Genomic DNA, 16,410 nt, shown 5'->3' on the forward strand with positions numbered 1-16,410 from the left:
GTATGGCTCGAAAATGTTGCTGTGCCTACCTTTAGAATTTGGGAATCCTTTTGCTATGCAAGTAGATGTTTTTTGATGACCAATCATGCATGGGTATGGCTTCCCTCATAAAAGGTTTAACTAAAATGACATCATGAGAGTCTGATTAGCACTAAGAAGTTCATCACCACACACGTATGGTAGTATTGGAAGGTAAAGTTTTTCATCCTAAGTCTTGCAAGTCTCCTATGGAGACTCCTAAGGCCTTGCTTCTCTGCCATTTTTACAATTAGATCCATTTGTTCTAGCATAGGCTTTCCCCAAATTTCCCAATAATGTTTGGTGATAATGCTTTATCAAGCATTGCAGTTGTGACACCCCTTATGAAGAAATAGGATAGTCGCATTTGTATTATCATTCTTGTAATAGTGTCCTAAGTGGTTTTCATAGACTCCTTGAAAACTTTTACATAGGGATATAGGGTATCGATAGACTTCCTTGACTTTAGCATTGCCTCAAACTTCTCTTGGCATTCTCAACTATGGCTTTAATTTGTTCAAGCTTCTCAATTTCTTGTTTGGACCATGGATATTCACCCACTCCACGAGGTGTTGTAGGTCGTTCTTTGGCCTTGTGATCCTTCTTGTTAGATTTACCTTTAATTTTTTTAAAATTGGGTCCTCTTCAATTGGACTTAGTCGATGGTCCCTCCATCCAAACCATCCTGAATTTTGACCAAAGACGCCCATGCTCACTTCTTTCTTTACCCAGTGTGTATCTAAATTGTGATTGTGTTTGTTTTGAAGTTCTTATCTTTCACTTATGTTGTCATTGGAGATAGTGAATTTGTATAGGTTGAGTTTGTGCTAGATCTTAGGCTCGGTACACACTCGAGGGGCACCCGAGTTGAGTGCCTAAAGCATGGGTATGCAAAAATACACATGGGCACCCATGTTACACACTCATAGCTGCCCATCTAAAAAGTGTTGTTGCACAAAAAAACAAAAAATTGAAAAGGGAAAAATTTGATTGGTTGGGAAATGGGGTGCCCATCTTTGGGTAGCATCAAGTGCCTGCCCACGATTTTGAAAAAGTTGGGCAATAAGTGGCAGCTGATTAGGATTGAAGTCGAGTATTCAACTTGGCAATGTGTCAGGGGGGAGTGCCCGCCAAGCCCTTTTTTGAAACCTTATCGGCTACATCAAAATATTTTTGGTAGGCACCTTCCATTGTGTATCGGGCCTTAGAGCACTCGAGTGAGCTGGCAAATTTATAATCTAAGTGTTTGCTAACTAGTGCCAACAACCACCGTTCCAGTTCCACATCATGGGCACGAACCAACGCACCACAAACAAGATGATGCGCAGAAGACGGTTTCATTTATCCCGCCATGCGCACAGCTTGCAACCGGCGATGTGCAGGACACCTTTTTCGTGGTGGGCATCCCCGCAGTCTGTAAAGAGAGTGTCACCTTATCAAAAAAGTGCCTCCTCTCAACCTTTGTCGTGGGCAGGCCCGTAGTCTGTAAACACCCTTAGAGCACTCAAGTGAGCCGGCAAATTTCTAATCTAAGTCAAATCCTACCCTAAAAAAACCCCTTCCACGAAAAAAGGTCCTTGGTGAACAGGAAATATTTAAACCGGGGTTACATGCCCCATACGACAACGGAGAATCTTGATGCTTCAAATTTGCTCAATGGAATGCCGATAATTGTCGCACTCACAGATGTCTCCGACCGGCTGCAAAGCAGAGCATGCTTGCAGTTAATGCCATTTTCTGAGGACGCAAAGAGGAGAGAATTCCCGGGCTTGGCCACGCTGCCGCCTTTGCAAAATCTGGTGTGGTGCAAAGATCGTCATCAAGCAGAAAGAGTCCGCGAGCTCTCGGAAGATGGCATGGACGGCTGGCATTGAGGCGGCCCCTACCACTACCACTGCATTCAACGTGAAACTTCGTCGTCACGCTCCTCTCCATTCTCCAGCACGCCAGAGATGCAGTGTGCATTTGCAACATCGATCCAAGGATATAATATGGGAACCCTTATACAGTATTGCTTGCAGCAGGCATGGTTTGAGCGGACTCGAGAGATGTCTCGTCACTCTGGTACCATCACGAGGGAGGCACATCGTTGCTGCTGCAGCACACTGCTCTTCTTCTTCTTCTGCTTCTTGCCCTTCGAGAAGTGTCGACCACACGATGGTCGCATGCACATCAAAATGCTCCCCGAGGCGTGCCATCACCGTCGCCGTCTCTGCAACAGCGGACTCAGACCAGACATTCCCAAGCCAAGACGAGTAGGTCTTTCACAGACTGGAACTTCCCTATCCACATCATCAGGAGATTCACTAAAGCTAAGTTTTTAGCCCTCTTTCCTTGTTGCAGGGATGGAGAGATGGCAGTTGGCTGTCACAGAGGGAACGGAAAAGTAACTCCAAAAAAGCCTAGTCCAGAGGTCACACCTCTTTTTCACATTCTAAATATATCATCACTTTTCAATTGTGCTCGCCTTTTTTTAAATGTCTATAGTATGGGGTTTCATCCACGGACCTGAAACATACAGTCAATACATGGTGCAAAATTGTTCTACAGATTGAACCAGGAGATGTGGTACAAGCTCAACTGCAGGCTCTACATGACAGAGACTTAATGACTGTGTATGTATGTGGAAGATTTGTCTCTCAAATATCTTCAAATCGAGTTCTATTCAATTATGCATCACTTCTGTGATTTGTGGCAGGTTTGAATTTGCTTCTCCCAAGAATAAGGCTCATACAGGACCGCTTTCTCAATTTACTGAGATGATTCAAGGAAGAGCATACAATGTAAGCCCGGTTTTGTTATTACCTTTGTTGGCGATTGATTCTAGTCGTGTGGGAGACCATATGTGGAGACATGGGATGATGATAAGTCATCCAGGGTCAGAAGTTGGAATCCCGTCATCAAGTTTAGCAGAAGGGAATGTCATGTGCATGCACATGGACATGCAGATCCTAGTGCTATTCTCTGAACGGCAATAGAAAACACAAATGAATTAGGGCATTAGCCAGGCTCAAGAGTATGTAGGACCTTGGAAATACAAGAGGGTTGTCGGCCTGTAGCTTTTGGTGCTGGTCGACACAGGATGGGCAGTAGGTCAGGTGAGTTTGCTACTGGCCGATAGCAGGTCAGTGAGGTCCTTTGCATGTGGAGAGTCTATAAAAAGGTTAAGCCAAGATCTAGTTAGGCATTCTGTCTTGTAGGGGTTGGATCATTAGATTAGGACTCTTTAGAGTGAGATTACCTTTTCATGGGCAGCCTAGGGCTTGCCAAGAGTTGTACCCCTTTTTGTACTATATTGAATGTACTGAAAATACAGCTCTCTCTCTCTCTCTCTCTCTCTCTCTCGTCTCTCCATCTCTTGTATGCAGTTTGCATCTATGTGTTCCTAGAAAGCTGATAGGTCTGGGGTATTGTCACATGCGGAAGCTCTGGGAGTCTTTTTTCAGCCCTAAATACCTTTCAGGAACATGCTTGATGCAAAACGCGAACAGAAGATGGAGAGAGAGAGCTGTATTTTCAGTGTATTCAATATAGTACAAAAAGGTACAAATCTTGGAAAGAAAAGGTGATCGTGACTCAAAAGAGTCATTCTCTATGACCCAGCGCCTATAGGGCTAAATCTCTAGCAATGATCTTGGCTTAGCCTTTTATAGGCTCACCACATGCAAGAGGCTTGGCCGACCTGCTGTCGGCCAGCAGAAAAGCACCTGACTTGTTGTCCAATACTTGTGTTGGCTAGCTACAGTAGCTACAGCCGACAGCCCTCTAGTCTTTTCTGGGGTTCTCCTGCACACACTTGAGCTTGGCTCATGCCCTAAACTTCTGTTTATTTTGTTGCCCTTCAGGGATTAGCTCAGAGACTAGCATGTTGGAGGGGTCATCTCCACTGTTCTAGGTGCTTCCCCGTTGTTTTTGCACCTTTGGAGGACCTCCCCTGGCCGGGAAATTTTCCCATATTTATTTTGGATTTTTTCCACATTTTTGGCACCCTTTTTGGCATGCTCCATTTTATCCTCCAATCGGCTGCTTTATGTTGGCCAACTGGGCTCTCTAGGTGCTATATAAGCATGGGCTTTGCCCTCAGTTGTATTATCTCATTTTTTGCTTATTCTAGGATCTTGGTTGCACCTACGGTGTGCCTCGTGTTGCCTCCTCCAGCTTTGTAACAACCTTTTGGGCATAGTTGCCAGGCGTTTCATGAAACACATTTCATAAACGTTTCAAAAACGTTTCTTTCAAATCCCAGACATTTCAAAATCGTTTCATACAAAACAGGGGGTTATAGATCCCAAAATTTATATATAAGTTTATAATATGTAAAAAATATGTTGCCTTCCCTGCAAAACAATATTAAACATGCATCATTTACACATTAAAACATGTTTTCAAGTTAAAACTAAAAAATCTGGATAAAAAACGCTTAAATCGTATAGTTTCCAGGTGGACACGAATGAAATGCGTTTCATTCGTATGAAACGTTTCGTTTCATTCAAACTGAATGAAACGTGTTTCATTTCAACTATGCTTTTGGTGTATCTGATCTTCCTTCAGTTCTTGTGCATCCTATATTTGTGAACTTCAGTTCTCTTTCATTGTTTGGCACTTTGTCATGGTATTAGAGCAGGTTTAGGACTAAGGATTTGCTAGACAGCACCTATATCTGTTTCTTTCCAGAGGAGGTGGGCTGCGTTTCGTTTTCTTCTGGAGAGCTGACTCTTTATCTCGGACTAACTAGAACGTCAAGTTCTAGTTGCCACTCCCACCCCACCTTCATCGCGCATTGGGAGGGACTCCTGTCTTCAACCCTCTACTTTTACCTTAGCTTATGCTTTGGCTAGTGGTGGTTGGTTTTTGGCTGTGTTCTCGTCTACAAGTATATTTTTGCTGAATTAATAGCCTCTTCTACCATCCTTTTTCCCACCCTTTCCCTCCCTCTTGCTTTTGAATCCTCTCTCTCTTTCCTGCCTTCTCAGATCTGCAGGTTGCATTTTCTTACACTTTAGAGGAGGAGTTTTCATGCAGAGGATGGCTTCAAATACTTTCACCATTCCCTAGTTGGAGAAAGACTCCAAATTTAATGGCTCCAATTATCTCCAGTGGAAGGATGCCAGCTTTAACCTTCTGGTGGGTCTTGATCTTTGGCGGTTCGTCGATGCTTCTACTCCAAAGCCCGACCCCACAAGTAACTCACCACAGATTGTGAATTCCTGTACCAGCATGGATCTTTGAGCTCGCACAATCATCTCCTACAACTTGAACTAGCCATATCTCTTGGAATTTTCCGATATGGATAAAGCTGCCCAAACCTGTAAGGAATCATGGGATGCAGTTGCAACCCGTTTTCAGAGGAACACTTACAACCTCAAGCTTCATTTGAAAGCTCAACTCAATGAGCTGAAGATTACCGAGACGGATGATGTCATGGCCACAGTGCAAGAACTCAAGAAGATCCATCAACAACAAGCCATCTTGGGAGTCCAAATTCCCAATGATGGCTTTGTCATTGAGTTGCTGGGCAAACTTCCTCCATCTTATCAATCCTTTAAGGATACCATTGCCTTTCGCCCTGTTCTTTCCCCAGTGGATGCGGTGATTGGCATGCTTAAGTATAGGCTAGATCTCATGAAGATCTATGACTCTTCTCCTACTGAGTCAGCTTTTTCAGCCAAAGGGAAGCCCAAGTGGCAACCCAAAGGAGGTAATAAAAACGGCAACAAATCCAAGGAGTCGTTTGCTTCAGGCTCCAAGGATAAAGAGGTGGCCGCACCTCGGGCAAGTAGCTAGCCGACCTCCAACTACCAACCAAGTGCCGACTGCCGAGCTCTTGTGTGCCATCAGCCAAAGAAAGAGGGTGATCTTTCTAGGCCGAAAATTGTCCCAGAGCCTCTTCCAAAAATCTGAGAGGAAGCGCTGTGAGAGGCCGTGTGACTGCTAGTGTGTTGTTGCCGGGGTGCCATCAATCTTGACCCTACTTCTATTCGCCACATGTATGGATTAGTTTCATCCACTTCACCTTGTCTCCCATGTGTGCATTCAATGCCATGGCATGTACGCATGGGCTCATGATGCCTCCATTTTCTATATAAGGAGGATATATATTTTTGTATTGGATCATCAAACCTCTCTTAGTGAAGCTCTTATTCTAGGAGTTCTCATCTGTTAAGGCATTATGCCCACCCTTGTAGTGTGTACAAGCCCATAAGTTTTATAGTACATAGTATACTTAGTACTTTTAATGTACTAAGTGCACTATGTGCACTAGAGCAAATATACATGTGTGATAGGGGAGTCACACACTCATGCTTTTGTGAGTTGACTTATCCCCACACGTCTCTCTCTCTCTCTCTCTCTCTCCCTTCTTCTCTGTGTGTGTCTCCCACATGAAATCCTAACTGTTTCAGCGGAGCTTCTTTAGCTCCTTCAACTGGTATCAGAGCACTGTGTGTGGTCTTGAGACAGCAGGACAGGCGTCTTCCAGTAGTACCCTTGCAGCCTTGTGTGTTGTCAGGTGTAGAGTTAACGCATGGTCTGGCGCAGTAGTCCCATGAGAGAGGTTGCTGCCATAGCAAGGACAGTCTGCCATGTGATCTGAGTGTTGCGTGTGTGTGTTGCTGTTGGTGAAAGCAAAAGCAACGCAGGGTAGCAGGTCGTTGCAGTCCAGAGAAGGTCACGTAGGTGTAAGCGTGGGGGCAGGCGTGCTTGAAGAGGCGAGAAAAGGGGGACGCGCGGCAAGTCATCGGCGTGGCATAGGCGCCTGTGCAGCAGAACTGCGGCTGCGAGAAGGCGTTGCACGCGTTGCGACACGCCACCACAGAGCGTCCGCCGCTCCCGCCGCCCACACGCAGCCCCTTCGGACAAAGCTCGTTCACATTCGCATCGCATCCAGCCCCCCCGGCAGGCACCTCCCTTGTCGTTGCCTGCAGGTTTTCCTCCGAGCAACGATCTGTAGCCACACCACTCGACACCTGCTCGCCTTGCACGTGTTCCAACTGCCAGCAGAGCCAGAGGCTTGATCGAGATACTGTACCTGAAATCTTACAGCAGTTTTCAGACAACAGCACACAGCAGCATCCGTACCTGCACAGCAGCAGCAGCAGCAGCACACGAGTCAGCAAATACGACGCCCCCTCTCCCTTTTCTACAACAGAAATCAGAAATTTCAGAGGTATTTGCTTCAGTTTTGGGATTTGCATGTCCATTATCATCAATTGAGCAGGTACAGGTCCTAATGGCTCAGATTTGAGCACAATTGGCAATATTGAATGACATTGGTCACATTCCGGGTCAATTGGCAGGAAATTGGGTGTTAACATTTGGGGCTTTTGATGTAATTGTGCCATTGGGCAATCATACATGCTGTATGATGTGAGCAATCTCACATTCGGGGCTAAATTGCAGGAAATTGGAGTGCAAATCAAAGGGCTTTTGTGCCAATTGGGTCGATTTGCATGCAGGCACTGGCATTTGATGCTTTGGGCAATGTGTTGATGCCTGTCAAGCACTCAATGTGCCAGTAAATCAAGGGGCTTTTATGTATTGGATGTATATGTGGCCAAGGGGAAGCATTGTGATGAGACATATCAGACTTTTGCTTCCACGTGGAGACTTCTTAATGAGGACAGACCTGATGCTGTCAAGTATGATACTTTAGTCAACAAGCTCTTGCAAGAAGCGCAGTCCAGGCAAAACAGGGCCAGGCAGCGTGCAGTTGATCAAGCATTTATTGCTGCCCAGCAGCAGAGAAGAAGTGGTAAGGCAGCCCCTTCCACTGTTTCTTCTCCTATTAGTAGGTCTGCAACTTCTTCTCCTTCCACAGGTAGCAACAATAAGTCCGAGAACTTAGAAGGCTCTTGATAAAGGCAAGAAAAAGACCAGGTGCAACTATTGTAAGGCAAATGATCATGTCATTAAGAATTGCTCTAACCTAAAGGCTAAAGAGGCAAAGAAGAAAGAGTCAAATGCAGCCACAATAGCGGATGCTTCTACAAATGCAGATTCTGCAAATGTTGTGCAGGATACAGAATGGGCATTTAGCGTGTATTGCCAGTATGATCCATCTGTACATGATGCATGTTTGGCAGTTTCTGTTGACTCTCATGTATGGTATTTTGACAGTGGTGCTACAAAGCACATTACCTCGCATCGTGATATGTTCACTTCTCTTGAGGCTGTCCCTAATGGGAATACTGTCACATGTGCCAATAATGCTTCTTACCCAGTGAAGGGCGTTGGTAAAATTATGCTTACTGCTGCAAATGGCAGCGCTTTCACACTTTCAGATGCTTTGTATGTGCCAGGGATAAAGAAGAATCTATTGTCTGTCTCTGCGCTTGCTAGACTTGGATTTGTAGTCAAATTTGTGGATGACAGATGTACTGTTCATGATTTGACTTCTGGTGATACGATTATTGCATCTGGCACCTTGTTTCTGTTAAAATATAGTATCTCATGTGGAATTAAGTCGTAACAAAGGAGTCGGCCATTTCACTTGTGAGGGTATATATACCCATGCCCACCCATTGTAAATTCAACTATTCATTGCTAATATCAAAGCTGTTCGTCAACTTTACTCTCTCTCTCTCTCTGTGCGTCAACTTCTCTCTCCTTCTCTCTCTACGTGTATTCAAACTTCCGCTGGCTCGATTCTGACATGGTATCAGAGCTGAGGCTCTAGGGTCCTTGGTCAAGCGCATAAAGAGAAGAGAACAGGGTAAAGCATAACAAGCAAGGCTACGCTTTTGTTCCAGTAGCGCTTGGTGGCGCAAGGTTGCACACCACAAGCGACTGCAGCGAGCAAGAGGTAAGGAGAAGCTTGCGTTTTGTTTGGTGAAGCAGGTCAGCCAAGCAAGGCGAGTAGGCACGAAGCATAGGAGGTTTGCGTTTTGCTTCATCGAGCTGTTTTTCACCTGCGTTTACAGCTTCAGTGCTGCGTTTTCTCCTGGTTGGCTGTGGGCTTGCGTTTTCCTGCCCTGTTGCTGGTCGGCCAGTTTTTTAGAGCACTTTGGAGGCTGGTTTTGCTTTGGACAGCATCATAGCAGGCCAGGAGGGCACCGGTGACGCAAGGGTGGAGCCTCGGGAGTGGAATCCAGGACGCGGCCAAGACTTGCAGGTCAAAGTGCTCGAGGACTCGGGACGAGATTTCAACTGTGTTGACTGTTACAAGAGGGCGTCGGCTACGGAGAGGAGGTTTGGATCGACTGAGAAGATCTTGGACGGAGTTTATGAGATGGGTCTCCCGTGTTCAAGCAAGGACGACAAACTGAATGGCGACAACTATGCGCATTGGAATTTGATCATGAGGCTGTGGTTTAGCAGAAAAGGCTTATGGGACACTGTTGATGGCTCGGAGGAACGTCCCCGAAGGGATAGCAATCGGTTCACACGTCTTCAGGAGGAGGAGTTTCTCAAATCTCTTGTGGATTGGGATGCTCACAATGCGAAGGTGATGTCGGCGATTGCAGAATCTCTCACCAAGGAAATTTCCCCTGCCATTCAGACTTTAAAGACTGCCAAGGAAATGTGGTCAAAGCTTGCAGGACTGTTTGATCGAGACTCAACAATGCGAGTAGTAACCCTTCTCGGCCAGTTGTTTTCCATCAAGTTTGAAACCGGGACCTCTATGCAGTCACTTCTAATGAAGGCAAAGGTTATCCATGATCAGTTATCGGCTATGAATAGTGCATTAACTAGTACCCAGTTAGCTGCCTTGGTTCTTACGAAGTTGCCTGAGGAGTACGAGATGGTCTTGAGGGCATTACGCTTACAAGTCACGAAGGAAAAGCTGGAATTTGATGATCTCAGCTCTTTTCTCATTGAGGAGGAAGCAGTGCTCATTTCCCAAGGCAAGATTCGGGTTCCGAAGGATGTAGAATCGGCACATGCTGCATCGGAATCCAATAAGAAGTCTAGGAGCCGTTGTTATAAGTGCGGAAAGCGAGGGCATTTGGCTCGGGATTGCAAATCCAAAGCTAAAGCTCAAGGCTCGACAAACGATAAAGGCAAAGGCAAAGCTGACGAGGATGACAGTGACAGTGATTCTAAGAGGGATGCTACGGCGTCTGCCGGTGTGGCGAGGACTTCACTGGCACATACTCCAGCATTCTAGCTTGGTGGATGGATGCTACCACGTGCTTCAGCCAGAGAGAGGCATGTGAGTGGCAGAGAGGGGCAGTCTGTGCTCCCGTTTTGGTGATTTGGACCCGTGTGTCGGAGTTCAAGGCACATGCATCTGGCATGGAACAGCTTGACAAATCTATGGACGTGATGTGTTCGTAGTTCATTGGTAGTAGACTATGGATGGGATGAGTTCCTAGTTCATTGTCAGAGAATTTTGGGCGTCATGTGTTGACAGTTCAAGGTTCAGAGGATTTTTTGAACGTGATGTGATCGCAATTCAACGAATGGGGGATCATGAATGTGGAGTTGTCTGCAATTCATTATTCTATGAGGCAGCTAAAGCTCAAGATGGCATTTTCTTGTGGAGACAGGTTGATTGGTGCATTATCCGAGGTGTACCTAGCAAAGGCCACGCTAGGGTGTCCATGGTTGCATCTGCATCGACTTGGTTTCTTCATCTATGCCCACTATGAGCTACAGAGAGGGTGTTAAAATATAGTATCTCATGTGGAATTAAGTCGTAACAAAGGAGTCGGCCATTTCACTTGTGAGGGTATATATACCCATGCCCACCCATTGTAAATTCAACTATTCATTGCTAATATCAAAGCTGTTCGTCAACTTTACTCTCTCTCTCTCTCTGCGTCAACTTCTCTCTCCTTCTCTCTCTACGTGTATTCAAACTTCCGCTGGCTCGATTCTGACAGTTTCGTGGGCTGTATAGGCTCAATTCTTATGACAAGTGTGTGGAAGATTCAGCAAATGCAGTTTCTGATGAAAAGGCAGTTTCAGATGCAAAACTATGGCATGCTCGTTTTGGTCATTTGAACTTTGCTAGTTTGCTGCGTTTGCAGAAATTTGATATGGTTGCTTCATTGCCCTCTCTTGAGGCACCATTGAAACATATTTGTGAAGGCTGTATTTTGGGCAAAATGCAGCGTTCTGCGTTTCCAAAGGATGGTTCTGTGCGGGCCACTCGCAAATTGCAGCTTGTACATAGTGATGTATGTGGGCCTATGCAAACTCCGTCATTTGGTAAACACTTGTACTTCGTGACTTTCATTGATGATTACTCAAGGCATACATGGGTATATCCACTGAAGGCAAAGTCCGAAGTGTTTTTCTGCTTCAAACAGTTTTTGCTTATGGTTGAAAATGTATCCAATTGTAATGTGGGCACCCTCCGTTCTGATCGAGGGGGGGAGTACTTGTCTAAAGAGTTTGATGCATTTCTGGCTAGTTGTGGGATAAAACACCAATGTACAGTGCCGTATACTCCTCAGCAAAATGGTGTTGCTGAGAGGAAGAACAGGTCACTTATGGAGATGGCACGATGTATGGTCAAGAGCCAAGCTTTGCCACATGCGTTTTGGCTTGAGGCTGTCATGTGTGCTGCATATGTACTCAACAGGTGTCCCACTAAGGCCTTGTAGTCTATTACTCCATACGAAGCTTGGCATGGCAGGAAGCCTTCTATTGGTCACTTGCGTGTCTTTGGTTGCTTGGCCTATGCTTTAGTGCCTGTTCAACAACGCAGAAAATTGGATGATAAGGCTGTCAAATGCATTTTTGTTGGTTATAGTGCTGAGAGCAAGGGTTACAGATTGTATCATCCGCAATCAAAGCGTATCTTGATTAGTCGAGATGTTGTTTTTGTGGAAGATGCTGTGCAGTCCTTGTTATCATGTACCAAAGAGACAGGTGTGAGCTCACGGGATGTATTTGATACGTTGTTGCCTCTCTTTACAGGTGGGAATTCAAATGTAAGTCCTAATGAGGCAAATATTCAGCCTACGCAGATTTCAAACGACATCATAGATCAGCCTATTTCTGATGCAGATTTACAGGATGTAATTCATGAGGATAGGGCTGAAAATGAGCAGGCTAGAGGTATGCCTAAATGGCTGGTGCAAACCTTGCGTGATAGTAAGATTGATGCACCTATGACTAGTCGTACTCGTTCAGGTTTTCAGCATGCCTCTTATGCATCAGATTGTTATGCTTTGGCTGTGTCTAGTATGTGTGAAGAGGAAGAACCTCTTTCATTTGATGAGGCACAAAATTCAAAAAATTGGTTGGCTGCAATGCAAAGTGAATATGATGCTATAATGAAGAATGGTACATGATCTTTGTGTGATTTGCCTATTGGTAAAAAGGCCATTGGATGTAAGTGGGTTTTTAAATTGAAACGAAAGCCAGATGGCAGTGTTGATCGCTATAAGGCTAGACTTGTTGCAAAGGGTTATGCTCAAGAAAAGGGCATTGATTTTGATGACTTGTCGTATGACTACCATTCGTAGCATTTGTGCATTGGCAGCTCATAATGATTGGAATGTACATCAGTTGGACATAAAGACTGCGTTCTTGAATGGAGATTTGCATGAGGAGGTGTATGTATCGCAGCCTCGTGGTTTTGTTCAAAGAGGGCAGGAAAACAAAGTGTGCAGGTTGAAAAAGGCTTTATATGGTTTAAAGCAAGCTCCACGAGCTTGGTATGAAAAGATACATGCATATTTGACTGCACATGGGTTTCAGAATAGTCCAACAGAAAGCACTTTGTACGTTAAACGTGTGGATGGTGTACATCTAATCATTGCTCTCTATGTCGATGACATGCTGCTCACAGCACCAAATGAGAGTCATATTGCTGATTTTAAGACTGATTTGAATGCCTCTTTTGAGATGTCAGATTTGGGGCATTTGCATCATTATTTGGAGATACAATTTAAGCAGTGTGATGGAGGTATTGCTTTGTGTCAGACAAAGTATATTGAGACATTGTTGCGGAGATTTGGTCTTGAAGACTGCAAGCCTATTGCTACTCCAATGGAGACAGGTTTGAAGTTGAGTCTTCATGATGCTGGAGATCACTTTGATGTCACACTTTATCAGACAGGTGTTGGTTGCCTCATTTATGTATGCATTACGAGGCCAGACATTCAGTTTGCAGTCTCACAGGTGAGCAGGTTTATGCATAGCCCAGGGTCTCAGCATTGGAAGGCAGTTAAACACATCTTTCGCTACTTGAGTGGCACCATACATCTTGGGTTGTTTTATCCCAAGGGGGGATCGTTGCCGCCAGATTTACATGCTTTTTCGGACTCAGATTGGGCTGGTTGCTATGACACAAGAGTGTCCACAAGTGGTTTTTGTTTGATGCTCGGTAGCTCATGCATATCTTGGTTGAGCAAGAAGCAGCCTACTGTGGCCACTTCTAGTTGTGAAGCTGAGTACAGGGCAGCTTTCACAGCTACGGTTGAGTGTGTGTGGCTCAGACGGCTTATGGTGGCTGACTTGGGTGTTGGACAGGAGTCTGCCACCTCTATCTTCACTGACAGTCAGAGCGCATTGGCAGTTGCGAGAAACCCAGTTTTTCATGCTCGCACAAAGCACATTGAGGTGCATTATCACTATGTCAGGGAGAGACTCTCAGCAGGAGAGATCAGCTTGGCCTATGTGCCAACACAGGACAACCTCGCCGATCTTTTCACAAAGGCACTTCCTCGTGAGAAGTTCGAAGCTTTCCGCAAAGCTTTGGGCTTGCTCCCCTTTGTGGATTGATCTACTTCGGGCATGGCACTCCCCTATACATGAGTGCCAGCTCTCGTTCACACCATCACTCCCAGGGGGGATTTGTTGCCATATATATAGGCAGTGATGTGTGTGAACACACTTAGGACCGCCGGGGCACTTTTTCCCTCTTTAGGAGATTTTTTCCCCCGGCTTGTATATACGCCCATCCTTCTAGGGCTAACTTATCTTTTGTACATTGACACAATCTAATACTTTTTGTGTTGTGTGCATTCTTGCTTCTTCTTCTCCAAGCTTTGTTTGCTTTCCTGCAACCCTAATTCCGACATTTTCCTCACTCAAATCAATGTACAGCCATGCCAAAACTTGTACAAAGTTGTATCAAATCTGTACCAGCAAGTATAGTAGCAATAAATGCTCTCCTGGCTGTCCAAATGAGTGAAAATCAGACCTTGATAGTCCCCACCACTGCATACAACAGTCTCGAACAGAAATTGGGCAAAAGTCCCTTGACTGCAAGTGGATTTTTGAGGGTTCAAGGCATAAAAGTCTTCCCTGCTGCTTTGCCAAGCTCAACAAGCACAGAATCTTGAAAAGCCCCTTGATTCAAGATCAATTTCTGATCATGAATGGTACATTAATGCACATGAAGGTATCCAGAGTCTAGGTAAAGCATCAAGAACAGTCTGCACAAGAGAATGATCAGGAATAATCTCACCTGCAGAAATCAACTGTTCTTTGAGATCTTTAATCTCAGCAAGAAAAACATTCATGTCATCATCTTCTTGCATAATCTTCAATTCTAGCTCTTTACGCAGGTAAGCGATTTTTGCCTCGTTACGACCTGCATACAAACCAGCTAGAATATCCCAAGCATGTTTTGCTATTTTAGCTGAACGAATATGTGGGGTGATGTTACGTTTGACAGAAAGTGCAATCAAGGCATGAGCCTGCGCATCTTTACCATCCCAACGAGCTTGTTCAGCAGTGGGTAAAACAGCAGCAACAGTAAAGCTGCTAGATCCTGCAACATCCTCAATAGATCCTACATCCACAGAACCTGGACGTACATCCATACCCTGCACAATGTTCCACACTCCTTTTGCAACCAAAACATGTTGCATCATGTATGCCCAAAGTGGGTAGTTGCTGTCTCCATCCAATTTGTCTTCAGCAGACAACATGCGAAATACATCATTGTTGTTATCAGTCATGGCCACTGACTGAAATTGATGCAAAAGCTACCTGTAATGAAGCAAAGACTGAACAGAGAACAACTTGTGCTATGTAGCACGGTCCACAATAGAATACGTATGCCTGTTTTGCAAAAAACTGCACTGTCGAAATTTCTGCAGAAAATGACGAAAACACCTGTGCAGAACTTGAAATGCAAAAACGGAGCCCGAAACGACCTCAGATGCAAATTCTGAGAACGCTAAGCCCTATGGGCTTATTTGCAGAGTATAGGGACCTGCAAACGCTCGTGAAAACTCACCTCAATCAGAGAACGTGAGTCGGAGGGTGCTGGCAGCGTAGCCTTGGGAGCCGATGCCTGCTCTGATACCAATTGTTGGAATTAGGGTTGCAGGAAAGCAAACAAAGCTTGGAGAAGAAGAAGCAAGAATGCACACAACACAAAAAGTATTAGATTGTGTCAATGTACAAAAGATAAGTTAGCCCTAGAAGGATGGGCGTATATACAAGCCAGGGGAAAAAACCTCCTAAAGAGGGAAAAAGTGCCCCGGCGGTCCTAAGTGTGTTCACACACATCACTGTCTATATATATGGCAACAGAAAAGGCTCATTTTCAGCTGCTGTACTTGCCGGTACAGATTTGGTACATCATTGGTGAGCACTTAGTACTGTTGTACAGTATTTTGGAAGGGGAGCAGAGCACATCTAAGGTGCTATCATAAATCTGCAGCAACCAGATTTTGGTGATTTTATCACATTCAGTAGGAGGAGAGTTGCATTCGTGCTTCCGCAGTGGGAGATAAACTTTGGGAGAACAACTGTGAGCATTTTGTGTGCTTTAGTGCAGTGTTTGCACATCTTGCAGGGAGTCAGGCATTGACTGTGTCAAAGGTTGCATATTGCTATGGCAACCATAGGTGAGAGCTTTTCATTGCTTCACATCAAGAAGCTTGAAGGCTCACATAATTATGACATTTGGCAAACCCAGTGCTATAATGTGTTGCTCCAGAAGAAGCAGCACAAGCCCATCAAAGAAAGGGGTGTAATGCCCGCTTCTCTTACTGCTGAAGAATGGGAAGATATGGATGAGCTGGCAAGATCCACCATCATGTTGTCTGGTTAGACTCTTTACTTTTCAGCATATGTGAAGAGAAGACAGCTTGGGGAATGTGGCAAAGATTGCAGGACTTGTATGCCCAGCTAAGTGTCTCAAGCAAAGTGTATTGGTTGAAGAAACTCATAGGTCTTCAAATGAAGGAAGGGGCGTCTATGACAGCCCATCTAAATGAGTTTAATGGTGTTGTCAGCGAGGTCATCAATCAAAAGTTGGCAATGGACGATGAGTTCAAAGCCACCTTTCTCTTATGCACTTTGCCAGAGAGTTGGGACACATTCAGGACAGCCACTAGCAATTCAAATGCTATGCTGTCGTATGCAGATGTGGAGGGTGCTCTCCTTCAAGAGGAGATGAACAGGAAGAACAACTCTGTTGGAAAGTCCAATGCAATGAATGCACGTGGGAGATCCCAGCAAAGGGGTAAAAGCCAAGAA

The 16,410-nt window shown here is 45.0% G+C and overlaps 1 protein-coding gene across 4 annotated transcripts in view; it reads left to right on the plus strand.

Moving 5' to 3' along the window:
* Nucleotides 1-1,642: 1,642 nt before the first annotated feature.
* Nucleotides 1,643-16,410, plus strand: part of LOC147636543 (uncharacterized) — a 78,110-nt gene continuing 63,342 nt past the window's right edge. For 3 of the 4 annotated variants that reach the window (XM_086802014.1, XM_086802016.1, XM_086802015.1), the window contains exons 1-4: nt 1,656-2,273; nt 2,362-2,431; nt 2,569-2,633; nt 2,717-2,801. In XM_086802014.1, the coding sequence (XP_086658140.1) occupies nt 1,870-2,273; nt 2,362-2,431; nt 2,569-2,633; nt 2,717-2,801 (624 nt within the window). In that variant the 5' untranslated portion in view covers nt 1,656-1,869. Of the gene's footprint in view, nt 2,274-2,361; nt 2,432-2,568; nt 2,634-2,716; nt 2,802-16,410 lie in introns of all 4 variants that reach the window. The other variant, XM_086802013.1, reaches the window with a different exon arrangement.

The sequence above is a fragment of the Cibotium barometz genome, chromosome 8 (genome assembly GCF_041138505.1).
Source record: "Cibotium barometz isolate CiBa-2024 chromosome 8, ASM4113850v1, whole genome shotgun sequence".
In the NCBI taxonomy this organism is placed as follows: domain Eukaryota; kingdom Viridiplantae; phylum Streptophyta; class Polypodiopsida; order Cyatheales; family Cibotiaceae; genus Cibotium; species Cibotium barometz.